The 15,613-nt window shown below is 37.4% G+C and overlaps 1 protein-coding gene across 1 annotated transcript in view; it reads right to left on the bottom strand.

The window, feature by feature from the left end:
- Window positions 1-334: 334 nt before the first annotated feature.
- Window positions 335-15,613, bottom strand: part of GTF2F2 (general transcription factor IIF subunit 2) — a 135,563-nt gene continuing 120,284 nt past the window's right edge. Inside the window, exons 7-8 of the mRNA XM_081124600.1 lie at window positions 11,973-12,116; window positions 335-2,918 (exon numbers count right to left, since the gene is read on the bottom strand). Coding sequence (XP_080980726.1) covers window positions 2,799-2,918; window positions 11,973-12,116 — 264 coding nt within the window. The 3' untranslated portion in view covers window positions 335-2,798. The remainder of the gene's footprint in view (window positions 2,919-11,972; window positions 12,117-15,613) is intronic.

Here is a 15,613-nt window from a genome sequence, read left to right as displayed (position 1 = left end):
GACCTAGGATCCAGGAGATCTTGGTTTGATCCCCAGTGAGGGGCGTGCAGGAGGCAGCCAATCAATGACTCTCCCATTGTTGACGTTTCTATCTCTCTCTCTCCTCTCTCTCTCCCTTCCTCTCTCTGAAATTAATAAAGATATATTAAAAAATAAACATTAAAATAAAAAAATTTAAAAAATGGTATGCTTTAAGAAAATCATTCTTTAAAACCCTAAAATTTAAGACTAAGTGACTTTACAAAATCTTCTTTAAACTGTAAGCTAAAACATCTAAAAAGTCCTTAATTTAGATGATTTCTAACAAAATCAGATAAAAGCTGTTAATTTTTTTAAAAGATTAGTTTATTAGTTTTTAGAGAAAGAGGAGGGTATAGGGATAGAGAAACATCGATGTGAGATGTAACATTGATCAGCTGCTTCCTACACGCCCCCTACTGGGAATCAAACCGGTAACCTCTCGGCACATAGGACAAACGCCCAACTAACTGAGCCACACTGCCAGGGCAAAGCTGTTAATTTTTTAATAATAAACCACTAAAGGCTTATACTGCTCATCTATCAGATGTTACATCATACTATTGTTGGGGATGGTGGTACCTGCTCAAAGGAAAAGTAGTAGGAAGAAGAACGAATTGGAGTATGTGAAGAAAAACCAGGTTCAAAAGCAATCTCTGACACTTTCTCTTACACATTATGAAAATGGTATTAGGCTCAGGAACCAGCTCTGGACACATCAGAATGAAAGCTCAATCAAAAAGAGAAGCAGCTTATCATTTCCTGGACTCTTACACAAATGATAGGGAAGATGGCCAGTGTACTGAAATGAAAGGAGTGTCTGCAGTAAGTGAAGTCTAAACATAAGGCAGCTTCCCTTTAGCTCAGTGCCCCACCCCGCTGTCACATTCCACTGGGCTCCTTAAGTCCTATGGGAGTCTAAAAGAGTCCACTCTAAAGTCACACACCCTACCCAGGTACCTGAAGTATAAAAGGAATTCAAATTTTAGCAAAAGGATCTTGACTTTAAAGGGGGGAGGTTAATCTTCATCTGGTGGGATGTCTAGATGTCTGAATTCAAGTAGGGATGCCAAAGACAAACTCCCTCTCTTACACAACTCTGTCTGGGGTCTGCACCATTTTCCTGGTTTGGAAGTGAGACTGGGTGCCAGGGGAGGGCAGATTCTGGGAAAGTACACTCTGGTGCTCACTTTGCTCCAAGGGTAGAATCCTCGAAAGGGGGATCATTACTTATGAAGGTAGGTATGTTGGGTAGGGAATGGTTGTATAAAATGGATATCATCTCTCAGCACTATTTCTGAGGATTCAATGAGATATTTAACACACTGTCAGGCACACAGGACCTGAAAAGTGTTTACTTTTATTTCACTGATATGTACCAACGACAATATGCTTTAAAAAAAAAATTTGTTCGCATACCATTAAGAACTTCAACTCTGCTGAAATCCAAAAGAGCTGCTTACGATACAACAGAACAAACCCTGTTTTCTTTTTTAAGATATATCACTTTAGAAGTTACTGTGGTAACATGTAATTTCAAATCTTTCCAATGCCCAGCAACCATAATCTTACTACATTTTGACAGTTAAAACATCCCATGTGCTGGTTGAGTTGAACAATCTCATCTATTAAATATGGCCTTCCTGTCCTCTTATGATGTGTCATCTTACCAAATGTATATCAGCCTTCCTCTCAATCCCACAGAGGTTTACAGGGTTTAGGATTTCTAATTCCTGATTTTTGGCCGTCAAAAGCACGTTTATCAGAGCAAGAGAGTCCTGAATTAAAAGAATATGGAAACCCAGGTGGAACGGAGTCTCTTCCATGACCAACAGCCATATTTTAGTACTAAGAAAGCTGTTCCAAAAAATTAATCAGGAATGACACCAGTCTACCACATAGATTAGCTATCCTATTGAAAAGGTAACAGGTGTTTAAGAGATTCAAACTAAGTGTTTAAGACGCAAGCAGATACTGTCAGGTGTGATGAGGAAAAGGTGAAAAAACCCCCAGGTTTGTAGAAATACCAAAGCATAGCTTTAAATGACATATAGCTCTGCCCTGGAAATGCTCCATCTGGCAGGCACTGTCACCACAAAAACAAAAGGCAGGGGTAGAAGACACAGGTGTGTTTCAGGGATGTCCATACATAAAAAGACAAGATATATGCTACAAATCAAGCATGAGGGGCATCCAGAATTCCCAGTTCTATACAGATTTACCACACCATTATCCATCTGCTTCTTGACACCGAGTCTCAAATAATTAGGAACTGGAAGGAAATGGGAAAACAGATTTTGTTCCTGTACCAGAATAATGTAGGATAAGACAACTAGAGGCAGGGCTGCGAATGGGATCACCTTTCTTAATCAGCATGTTACTTTATAACAGGAATGCAAGGGTAAAAATTTTCCTAGTGCAATGGTACTCAACCTCAGCATTCTGGTGTTCTGTTAAAAAAATCAAATAATACAGAAAAATATTTATCTCAATGAAGTTTTTTCCTTGATTTGCTTTAATTACAGAATCTCTTAATTCCCAACTCCTAATCCCATCATGAATAATCTGGTTTAATACAAGTCTATAAATAAATTTGTTATTTCTTCTCAAAAAAACACTTAAGTAACTTTTTAAGAATTATTGTTTAAAAAATCTACCTAGAGAAATTAAAGTATCAGTCATTTTACCCCTATAACAGATGGTGCTCAAGTTCAAGTATCAATGCTGTATGCTTAACACATCACCCTTAGTTGTTCTGTTAGCAAGCTGGCTTAGTCTTCTTAATCACTCTTTTCTTCTCCTTGATAATGTCTGTACTCTGGCTTCAGCTCCCATGTGTTTTTGTGGATCCCTTTTACATTTTGAATACCAATTTCTTTTAAGATTTCCTTCAGGTACACCTAAACAAACAAAACCCAAAACAAAAATTTTAATCAACATAAAACATAATTTTAATCAAGATGAAATTATGAAGGCAGAAAACAAAATTTAACATAATACACCAAACCACATTTATAAGAAAAATTATGATCCTGAAAGTGTGACATTTCTCTATAAAGAGGTCCAATAAACTGCCTTTTAATTCTACACATGCAATATAATGATAACTGTATTCAATATATGATCATCTGCATTAAAGGGGTTGGAGGTCCTAAATGCCACCAACCTGAGAGCTAAAAAAGTCTAGATGAAACTACACTAGAAAATTACTGGTGCCCAATGTTTATTAAGATGACACTGAACACCAAGTGTAATCTGCCCCTGAATTCAGTGGCCTCACTCAAGCACTTATTTCAGTCAGAAAGGGTTATCCTTAAACCAGTCATTTCAGAAGCATATATAAAAAGTGACAAATATTTTTGGAATAATAATATTCTATGAGGCAAACATATGATAGGTATCCAGAATTCTGTTTTGAGGTGAGTTTTCAAACTTGCTATCAGGACACTTATTTTTCCTGTGTAATAAGAAAAGTCATTATTTGTGTTTACTACTATATCTTGGCCAAGCTTGTCAAGATAGGGTAAGGGACAAGAAGTGTAACAGTGTGGTGATTGCCCAGGGTGGGTTGGGGGGGCTGGAAGGGGGTTCCAGGAAGAATGGAGGGAGTTGGAGGAGGGTATAGGAGGGATAAATGAAGATGGACAGAGGCTTGATTGGGGATGGTGAACACACAATAATAGTATAGAGATGATGTGTTGTAGAGTTGTGCACCTGAAACTTGTATAATTTTGTTAAGCAGAATCATCCCAATAAATTCAATAAAAAGGAGAAAAAAAAAGTGATAATAAGACATGTTAAAAACCATGAGGGCTGCAGCTTTCCTGTGCTTGGCTCCTCTGAAGGAAAGAGGTAAGTGATAATGTAGGGCAGAACTCTCAATAAACTCAATAGATATTAATCAAATGATTACTATATTCATGGAAATGATCGCTATGATAAATGTAATACTAAAGCCTACCTCTGCTTGCCAATGCCTAAGACCAAAAAGTACCAATTATAAACCGACCAGTATAAATTATAGTACTGTACCTCTTTCTTGGAGAAGTTAATTATTTAAAAGTGATTTTTTTCTGCTACAGAACCAATCCAACAATTTTTGTGTGTATACTTCAAAGAACCAGTTACAGTATTATAGTGACTCATCCCATTGATGAAAGATGTCATACTTTTTTATTGAAATGAGGCACTAATTAGAAAAATGGCTGACAAGCTCTTACCTAGATAATGTTTAAGGCAGTGCCCTTCTGGAGTGTGGTGCTATAGTACCTGCATCAGGACCTCATGGGAAGCCTGTTAAATAAACCTAATTTTAGGCCTAGTGAATCAAAATCTCTGTGCCCAGGCCTGGGAATCTGCATTTTCAAAAGCCCCTAAGAGACTGATTTAACCTAAGTTCCACAGGACCTGCTTCAAGGATTCTCTCAGCTCTAATACTCTAGGATATTTGAGTCCCTAAAGTGTTCTCCGGAGCCTCACCACTGCTGGAGACTGTGTTAACCAACATAATCTAACAACACCCTACACTGGTATAATGCTCTATAGTTTATAAAGTCCTTTCATTTAGGGATAGGATGTTACCTAGAACTAATAGCTGATTAGCACTGGAACCACACACGGGTTCCTTATCGGGCCCTGGACAGGCTTAGTTCTCTACGGCTTGAGCAACCTTCCCATTCCAGTGGCCAGGCCCCAGCAGGTGGCAGCAATGAACCAAATGAGGCCCGGGTTTCTGGGGAGGAGGCCTGCTTGCCTCCCACACCTGCAGTTGGCTTTACCAAAGGACCCGTGTGCATGAGTAAGCAAAAAGGCTTGAGACATCCAGGTCATGTGCAGGTCTGCCATCTGCCACTTCAAATTACATTTAAAAAATGGGACACTTCATAAACTACTTTCTAATTAAACAGGATTCATAAATGAAAAATAATGGGTGGGCACAAATGATTTTCAGTTTAGATGCCAAGGATGACATCTTTGTAAAATTCCAAAGAATGGTTTATTGTGAGACTGGCTAAGACCCTGTGCACAAACAATCATACAACTGTGGATGCTTTGCAATAGGCCAAAAGTAAAAAAAAACAATCACCAGGAGCATTGTGGTTGCCTGATAGAAGTTCTTTTTAAAAAAAAAAAAAAAAGTTTTTATATATATTTTAGAAAGAGAGGAAGGGGGGGAGAGAGAGAGAGAGAGAGAGAAACATTGCTGTGAGAGTGAAACATCTATCAGTTGCCTCCAGCACACATCCTGACCAGGGACTGAACACACAATCTGGGCACGTGCCCTGATTGGGAATCTTACCAGCGACCTTTTGGTGCACAGGGCAACTGAGTCACACTGGCCAGGGGTGACAGAAGCTCTCTTGACTTCAAGTCTAGTGCACCCATTTATAATCTAGATATAGAACGAAAAGCCTAAAAAGGGTTACACACAAAATATTAAGTAAAAATTCAGTTGTTTTCATGTGTAGTCCACCTTCATTTTGCTAAACTAGTATATTAAAAGGTTATGGAGTATTTTGTTTTTTATGAAAATGTCACTCTTCCTTTTTTACAGTAAGAAAGGAATGAGATATTCAGTCTGTCAATTTGTTAGGTAACAAGACAGGATTAGGGTCACATTATCTAGCCATGGTACAGAATTCTTTTTTTGGGGGGTAGGGGGAACAAAAAACTCTGGAGTTTTAGAATGTTCCCAAATGCAACCTAAGACCATTTAACTCTAACTAAATGAATTAACTTGCACAAAACATTGGCAGAAAAGTAGTAGTAAAGTCAGGAAAAACAAGGACAGAAAATCCCTGAAGGGAAGACACAAAGGAGAACAGTGAGATCGTATCATTCCTCTGTTTAAAAACTTTCTGTAATATTTTAAACAAAAATAAAATTAAAAAACAAAAAATAAAAATAAAAAACAAAAACAAAACATGTGTTCTAAGACAAGAAAAAAAAAAAATTTCAATGACTTCCCCCTTGGCCTACAGGCTAAACTCCAAACTTTTTAGAGGAACCTAGTCAGCTCTGCCTTTTACCTTTGGCCTCATCTTCTAATCCTTCCCTTTATACATACTTGCCATTTCTGTGTCTGCTGGCTTCTAGTTTCTACCATATGCTGTTCCCTTTTCCTGTAATGCTTATCCCCTTCCCTCAAATCTAAACTCCTCTTTCAAGTTCGGCAGAAAGGTCACTTTCTCCGAGAAACTTTCCCTAACAGTCCCAGCTCGCAACAACATAGCCCTCATAATATATTATAATCCATTATTTACATGTCTCTCTTTCCCATCAAACCATGTTCCTGTTATAGTACCTGCCTGCACATTACAGAGGCTCAGCCACTTATGCTGAATGGACAGGGTGTGCTAAGAGCAAACAAGGGAGCTAAGAGAACTGGAGAAGGAGGTGGTTGAGGGGACATCACTTAGAAGGTATAGAATAAACTAAGCTAGCTCTAGTTCTGTTTTCATTTTTAGAATTCAGGCTCTAATTAACTTATAAAGCAATGACCCAGTTTGAGAAAAGGTGACTGATTAAATTGTATCACCTGAATTTGAATGACATTTATTACTAAAATTTGTATTACAGTGCTAAAATATTGTTTGAGACAAAGCTAACTGAGGAGGAAATTTTAAAGGTTCTAACAGGATTGAAGATTAACTTTCCTTTTTAAAAATTCACATATTCACACAAATACTTATTTTAGCACTTACTATATGCCAGGTAGAGAAGTACAGTCAGTTTTTATCCTCACAGAGTTCACAGTTTAAGATAAGGATATGTGGGGTGGGAGACTGAGGCATATAAACAGGCAATCAAATAAAACAGGTGCACAGTAATAAGGACGTGCACATGGGACATTATGGGAGCACTGAGAAGGGGCACCTAACTGAGTCAAGATGGTAGGTTCTTTGAGAGTGTATATTTGACCATTTGAATTGAAAGGCAATTCTGTGCAGGGATCAGGAGAAACTGTTCTCCTCTCACTTACTCTAAACATTGACTTTTCAATTTAATCTTTTGACTGACTACTTCTATCTTAAACAAAGAATTCCAGAACTGAGTAGATCACCACTACATCACATAGGGTCGGAGAGATTTCACACTGCTGGCTCCACAGTGCTGCAGAACAAGATTTGAATAAACTGGCTGAGGTCCAGCAGTTCTTCATCAAAGGGATGTGTGGGAGAGTATTTACAGTAAGTCCGCATGCAGAGAAAAAGGGATAGAATATTACCGCTTTCTTGGAAGGAAAAGGCAAAGGACATGCTGAACCAAAGAAGTCAAGTGACAGGATGTGGTTTGCATTTGTGAGTCAAGATACAATTGTGGCGGCGAAAAAGGCAGAAATACACAGATCGAATCCCTAATTCCCCGCCCCCCCCAAGATCAAGACAAACCTATGCAGAGTCACAAGGCATAGGAGCCTATTTCGGTGTCTCTTTCTCCTTCCTTCCCTTCCTCCACCCTGGCCACTTCTTGTATCATGTTTTCCTCTACTGCTCTGCCAACCAAATGGAGGATTTATCTGAATTTCATTTTGTGAGGAATTTCAGAGTTAATTTAAGCATTGCATAAATAATAATAAATTTACTATATCTAAATTCTTAGAAGTTGATAAAAAAGATATAACTTTGATAGGAAGCTGATCACCAAGTAATACTGCTTTAGGTAGTAAGCCAATAACATGACCTTACTAGACTTCTAGTCACAAAATGTTCCCAAGAAGGTTGGACTGAATATGCGATAGACAAATCTACACCAAAGACAGCACATGTTAATACAGTCACAAAGGGCCTGGCCAGGCGTGGCTCAGCGGGTGAGCGTCGACCTAGGATCCAGGCCATCGGGGTTCGATTCCCGGTCATGGCACATGCCCGGGTTGTGGGCTTGATCCCCAGGAGGCAGCTGATCAATGACTCTCTCATCATTGATGTTTCTATCTCTCTCTCCCTCTCTTTTCCTCTCTCTGTAATCAATAAAGATATATTAAAAAAAAAAAAAAATACAGTCACAAAGGGAAACCACCATACACTTCTTATAAAGTGACCCAAGGGCACAAAGGGCGTTGCCAGCTAGTTCTGTGATAATGTCAAAGTATCAGTTCATGCTTATATGATTTTTGTGTGACTGACTATGACCCTTTTAAGCAAGGTCAACAGAACAGAGAACTTACTGATGAAGGTGTTAGTGGCTCCAAGGCACAAAATTCTTTCATTAAAAAATAAACTACACTTTAGGCATAAGCTGTGAAGAAAGACAACATAGGTTTTCACTCCTGTAAATATAGAAAATTGTGAAGAGGAGAGGGAAGGTGATACTGGGGACGTCTCTGGAATATGAGTCACCTTAGCATTTTTCTCCTCTTTTCCTTCTTTTGGCTTCACCTCTGCTTTCTTACTAGATCCTGCTCCCTGTCTTCCTCTCAGGGTCCCACTGGCTGCATTCCTTTCTTTGTAACACTCTTAAGAAACAGACAGATGATGGGTAATAAAATGGTCAAGGTACAAACCCTATCAACTCCTGCCATACTTTATGGCTTAATCCAAGTTCTGAGAAAACAATGATTTCATTAGTATTTGTATGCTGGTAAATCATCTTTCTTTTGTTGTTGTTAATCCTCACATGAAGATATTTTTCCATTGATTTTTTAGAGAGTAGAAGGGAGAGGGAGAGGCAGAGAGAGAGAAACACTGATGTGAGACACATCGACTGGTTGCTTCCCACACTCACCCTGATGGGCTGGGGATTGAGCCTGCAACCGAGGTACATGCCCTTGACCGGAATCAAACTCGAGACCCTTCAGTCCTCAGGCCGATGCTCCAACCACTGAGCCAAACTGGCTAGGGCAATCATCTTACTTTTAGTAACACTTCATCTATCTGGAATCGGCAAAGTTGTTTGCATATTTCAAATACATAAAGTTTACTTCCTTTGAGCCAAAACTTTTAATTTTAACTATATTGCTTAATGACATGCTTTCTAAATTATATTAGTTTATTTATATGCTGAACATAATATAACCTTAGAATAATGTAAGGTATTCCAAAGCTGGGATATGATGGCTTCTGAGAAAAAAAATAGTTAATATTGAAACAGTTAACAGGGAAAATACAAAAAGAGATATCCAAAACTTAATAGATGAAGAAAAAAAAATATAAAAAGCTCCTTTTGGAATTTAAAGATGATTTCTTGCATTTAGAACCATGGCAACTATCTATTATTACATTTGGTGTGACGTATAGTTTTAAATGTACAAAATATCTTTTCATAGTTATTACTATCTATTTGAAATGTTGATAGAAACTAAATGGCAAGCAAAGAGATTCTGTAGGTATAGATTTTATCAAGAGAGAATTTTCAGTAAATTACCTAGCACTCCCAATGATGAAGCATTATTCACCTTAAAATATTTGGAATAGGGAGTAAAGATTTATTTTAGGGCAATAGTAGATAAAAGTTTTTGCTGGCTAAGGATTAAAGAAGGACTGATGACCATCTGGCAGTCCCTCAGGTTAAAAAGAGTTACCAAAATGATCCAGCAATTCTACTCCCAAGAGAAATAAAAACATATGTTCACACAAAAACTTGTATATGAATTGTCAGAGGAGCTTATCATAATAGTGAAAAAGTGAAAACAGGTCAAATGTCCAGCCATGGGTGAATGGATAAATAAAATGTTACATATCCATATAATGGTATATACTAATTGGAAATAAAAAAGAATGAAATACTGGCACATGCCACAACATGGGTAAAACTTGAAACATTATGTCTAAATGAGAGAAGCCAGTCATAAGAGAGCATATATTATATAGTTCCATTTACATGAAACATCCAGAATAGGCAAATCTATAGGGACAGAAAGTAGACTAGTGGTTGCCTAGTTGACTAGTAGAATAAGAGGAAAAGGGGAGTGATTGCTAATTGGTACGGGGTTTCTTTCTGGAGTGAAGAAAATGCTTGTGGTTGATAGTTATACAACTCTGTGAATATAATAAATCCACTGAAATATAACTTTAAGAAAGTATAACTAGCCTTGGCCAGTTAAGCTCAGTGGTGAGAGTGTCGGCCCATAGACCGAAGGGTCGGGGGTTTGATTCCTGGTCAAGGGCACGTACCTGGATTGCAGGTTCAATCCCCGGGCCCAGTCAGGGTGTGGGCAGAAGGCAACCAATCAATGTGTCTCTCTCACATCGATGCTTCTCTCCCCCCCACACCCCGAAAAGCAATGGGAAAAATATCCTTGGGTGAGGATTAAAAATAATAATAATGATAGTTTAGTTTCTAGACCAGTGGTTCACAAGCTCTTTGAGAGTCCTAGGCCCTCTATGAGAACCTGATATAAACTATGGATCTGTTCCCCAGAAAAACCCATACCTTTTTGCATATATTCAAGAGGTTACTACAACCCATAAATTAAAGAAAGCTCTATTATAAGAGATTCAGTGAGTAACACCACATAAAAATGATCTGAAGAACCAAAATTGAGAGCATTACTAGTTATTCCTTTTCTTTGATGCAAGATGAATAATAAACTTTAAAAACATGCCACTGCATGTCAAGGCAAAGGAATTCTTTCACTAGTCCTTTCTGAATGTCCCTCTACCGATGTCTATTTTCATATATATATATATATATATATATATGAATATATATATTTCATATATAAATATCATATATGTACATATATATGCATGTGTGTTATTCATGAGAATATATTGTTTGCACTCAGAGTTTCTGGATTGACTTTTTCATATTTACATAAAACACAAGGATAAACTTCATTAAAATCAGAAGAAACACAGCTTAGCTAATAAATTATTCTATTTCAATTTTTTTTTCTAGCTTGGAATGCCGTTTCTGAGGCTTTGATGCTAAAGGGAGTGAAGTCATTAAGATGAGTTGATAATACTGCAGCATGAGCACTTTCCTGCTGTTTATTAAAAGAAACTGTATCTTTTGGAATTTAAATTAATTCCTTAATGAAAGAGTAAAAGGTTGAAGTACATGAGTAGAGAAATCTCTGCAGAAATGGGAAACTGCACAATCAATACTGAAGTTTCATAAATCATTTGCTATAGCTTTGAATAAATTGGAAAAAAATGTACCAACCCTTTGATAAGTCATGATTTGGTTATGTTAAAAAGTTTTTGCCTGGCTGGTGCAGCTCAGCCGTTGAGCATTGACTTATGATCCAGGAGATCTCGGTTTGATTCCGGTCAAGGCACATGCCCGGGTTTTGGGCTCAATTCCCAGCAGGGGGCGTGCAGGAGGCAGCTGATCAATGACTCATCATTGATGTTTCAATCTCTCTCCCCCTCTCCCTGAAAAAAAAATATTTTTTAAAAAGTTTTAAAAAATGATTATTTATAGAACAAACAAGATTTTGAAAATATCAATTTATTAAATTTTCCCTTAAAAAAATGGAGAACAGGCAAACCTACCTACGGTCTCAACAAGCATCACGAGGCAGTACTGCCAGTTTAAAAGGACCTAATGCTAGTGCTAGGTAGATTCTGATTTTTAAAAATCCACTGGAGAATAGCCCGCAAGGTGGAAATAAACTCTCTCACTGTGACAAACCAGTATGATTAAAAGAATATGATTCTTCTGAGACACATTTGTTTTTCCAATTAAAAAAAGGAATTGAGCTTTTCTGGAGGCAGCTAGGAGAACAAAAGAAAGACCAGAAATGATATAAACAAAGACTTCAGGCTTAATGTTAAGAATCAGTCAAAAGGATGGTAAATCCACCTTTTCTTTATATGAAACTATTGATATTAGATACTTAAAATTCAAAACAATAAAACTCATGTTCTAAACAAGAGAAGCTGCATCAAGACATCTTTTCAGCCATTAGCATAGGTGCATAGGAACTCACAGATGACATACCTCTCTTCAGTGATGCTTTGTTAATGAAGCAGGACACATTTAAAGGATCAATGTGAGCATATACATACCACAGGCTGTTTTGTGATGTCCACCAAGTCCTTAAGATTATAATACTGATGTTTCTCAAAAGCCGAAAATAGCATGTCTAAAACATATTGTTTATCAGCTCGAGCTCGTTTTCCATCTTCTTTCTTTTTCCTTTCATATTCAATCTATGTGCAAAAAGCAAAAGAAATAAAAGCATCAATTCAACATGCTCACTCTGAAACACAGGCATTTTCTTTTTAGCCATCAAAATAACTGTTAGATTTTAAACTGCAAGGTAGCAGGTTTAAGAGCAGTGGTTCAGAACCTAGGGTCCTCATTGCTCCCAGGGCGCCTCAGATCTTTAAGGCTCTAAGAAGTCTTAGATCAGTATTAATGCTGACCTATAAACCATTTTCACTATTTACTATATTTAGCTTTATGTAATGTGTCCATTTCTCCCCAAAAAGGCTTTCTTTGCCAAAATTCTATCAATTCAGTGTGGCTACTGGTTAGCTCATATCAATCAGAAAGTCTAACTTGAAGTTGTTCTGTTTTTGATTACCCAAAATACATGAAGTATATCCAACAAATGCAGTTTAGTACGTGACATCTTTCAAAACTGAGGGTCTTAGGGGCAGGAAGAAGGTTAAGAGGCTGGCAGATCATAGAACAGGTTCTCTAGGAAGTGACAAGTTTGTGAAGCATTGGTAAAAAACCAAGAGCGTGGGCAGTGACAGGAGGCCATTTCTCACCCCAACTGTGTGACCTCCCTGAACTTGTTTCTTCTATAAAATGAAGTAAACAATGGCACTAAGGGAATGTATGGACTTACTTCTAGTGTTACCATCCAGGGACTTGTTCATTTGTAAAAATTATTCTTTTATTGAAAACATGCAGACTTTCAGTTGATTAAGCTTTAGTTTTCTTAGAAACACTTCATTTTGATAAGGCACCAGGAACTTGTCAGAAGAACTATATATAAACTACAGCAGCCCACCTGGTAAATAAAGCATTGGCAGGTGACAGCTGCGAGAGAGCAATCTGCTATGCATCCACTGGAATAACTATAATCTAGGTGCTAGCTTCCAAAGTCATGAAATGCAGTTCAAAACTTATAATAAATTACTGCATAAATTCCAGCCTCATACAGTTAGGCAGGCTTACTCTCTCTATTTTAGCAATAGCGATTTGTTATCAAAATGATAAAATTTAGTTCCTACTGATGTTAAGACTAAAAATTTATCTTATAATCAGAAATTTTCAAATTAGTGGCAAGAGATAAGCATGACAACAAAGAATATCTGTCTTTCAATTAAATAAAGTTAGAAACTAGACAAAGAAAAAGGTCTAACAATTGTCTTAATTTTTTTAATATGTAGACCTTGAGGGCAAAAAAAATCTATTCATCTCAGGAGGTAGGGAGATAAGACTGAGGGTTTTTAAATATACAAACTTGCAACAAGTAGTAAATAAGCTACAGAGATCTAGTGCACAGTGTAATGAATATACACAATATTGTACTATAATTATGTAATATGATAAATATCACTAGGCCAATCACATTACAATATATAAATTTATCAAAGTAACACACTGTATATCTTAAATTAAAAAGAAATACATCATCTCTTTAAAATATTAAGCATGGACCGTGTATGGGCTTTGCACTGCACTAAGATACAGAACAAATAAGATAGCCTCTTATAAAATTATCCCTTTCTTGGGGATCATATATTAAAATGTATATAGAGGACCTTGAGCATTTTAAATGTAGTAATAGATCACAGAGCTACCTATGACAAGATCATGATGCTGAAAAAAAAATGCACATGCATGACACAGACTGTATGGCTGGAGAGGAATGAAATCAAGCCAGTCTCTACATTTTCTGGGTGGAAAGAGCATAAAAGAAAACAACTCTGGGCAGCTAAAAAGGATTTATTAGAGAAGAACAGAGGAACGAGAAAAGCTAGAAGCAAGACTAGAGAGAAGAGATCACATAAACCTATGACCAGAAAGAAAATCCAGTCTTCCCAGTGTGGGAAAGATGAAGAAATAGATGAAAAAAAAATGCATTTAAGGGCAAAGGCAGAAATACAGAGTCTGCCCCAATTCAGCAAGAAAGGAAGCTGCAAGGGGCCCAGAAGGGATAGACCTAAGGTCCATTCAAGAAAGAATTATCTTTCTCTAGGATCAAAAGAAGGATAGAACTAAGAGAATGGCTGTATGATGGAGAAAGAAAGCGTGATAGACAGGACAAAACCCGTAAGTCCAAGCACGAGGGTCTTTGGATATCATGGAATGCTTAAGGGATTAATATTTTAAGCCTGGTTTTACAGACCAATGACTAAAATATATCTATTTTCCCTGGTTACAATTGTACTTAGTTTACACCCTGAAATCCCCTTCCACTGTTGCACTGCACTTGAATGGGTTTACGTTTTATATTGTGATGGACAGTCTAGAAAGGGAGCCTGCTAAAAAAGTAGGAACAAGTCTGGACCAGGGGATGAAGCTGTTATAACCCTTTATTCTGGTCAAGTGTGGGAGAAGGAAAACTTAACTTGGGATCAAGAAAACAGAGGGTGAGAGAATCAGACTAAAGAGGGCAAGCCTATTCCTTTCTCACAGGCTTGAGTGGGACGTGGAATTTCACTTAGCCAAAGGCCATTAGTTCTCAGGAAAAACAGAAAGGAAGAGGGGACCTAGCAAAAGACCAGTGTTAGGCTTTTGTATTCTCTGTTTGGAGGCACAGTTGCGTGATATTGTCTGCCCTCCCTTCCCAGCTTTAATTTATGCTGAAAGAAGAAAGAGTTAAATTCAGGAAACATGAAAGAGAAGTGATGATATATTCAGCTTCCACCCTAAGAAGTCTCTGTCTTATGTAAAATGACTGGGGAAGCTAGGAAGATTAATAGAAAAAAAATGTTTTCAAATGAAGAAACCTGCTAATAAAGCAAGAGGGCCCACTTCAGAGAGGGCTGACATGCTACTTGGCAGCAGAGAGAAACACTTTTAAGTGTTTGTTATTAAGTTGTCTCAAACCTAGAGCCACATGTCAGACCCAAGAAGGCCTGAATCAAAGGTAAGAATTTAAAATAAGTTAGAAAGAAACATTAAAATCAGCCCGGCTGGGCATGGCTCAGCGGTTGAGCATCGACCTGGGATCCAGGCGACTGGGGTTCGATTCCCGGTCAGGGCACATGCCCGGGTTGCGGGCTTGATCAATGACTCTCTCATCATTGATGTTTCTATCTCTCTCCCTCTCCTTTCCTCTCTCGGAAATCAATAAAGATATATATATATATAAAAACAACAACAACAAATAAATTGGTCTCAAACCTATAAAAAAAAAAAATCAAAGCTGAAAAGATAAGATTAAGGGTCAGGTTAAGCTGTGATTAGCAAGGTTAATAAGTAGTGAGAAAAGTACCAAATTCTACCCAGATCTTTATTCTTTTAATCTTGGTTTACATGCTTCAATCTCAAAAATACTGCATTAATGTTGGTGTTTTCCTACTTTAAATTAGGGAAAAACAGGTCAATACCTAAGGGCAGTGCAGCCTAACTTTACTTTGACTAGTGAAATTAAAACACTTAAAAGTATAATCTGAAAACCCAGACATATTAAATAATAACAGCAATGACAAAATGGAAATTTTCCTCATTAGAGAAATGTAAG

The sequence above is a fragment of the Miniopterus schreibersii genome (assembly GCF_964146895.1).
Source record: "Miniopterus schreibersii genome assembly, chromosome: 2".
Classification (NCBI taxonomy): Eukaryota; Metazoa; Chordata; class Mammalia; order Chiroptera; family Miniopteridae; genus Miniopterus; species Miniopterus schreibersii.
This window is presented reverse-complemented; position numbering and strand designations above follow the sequence as displayed.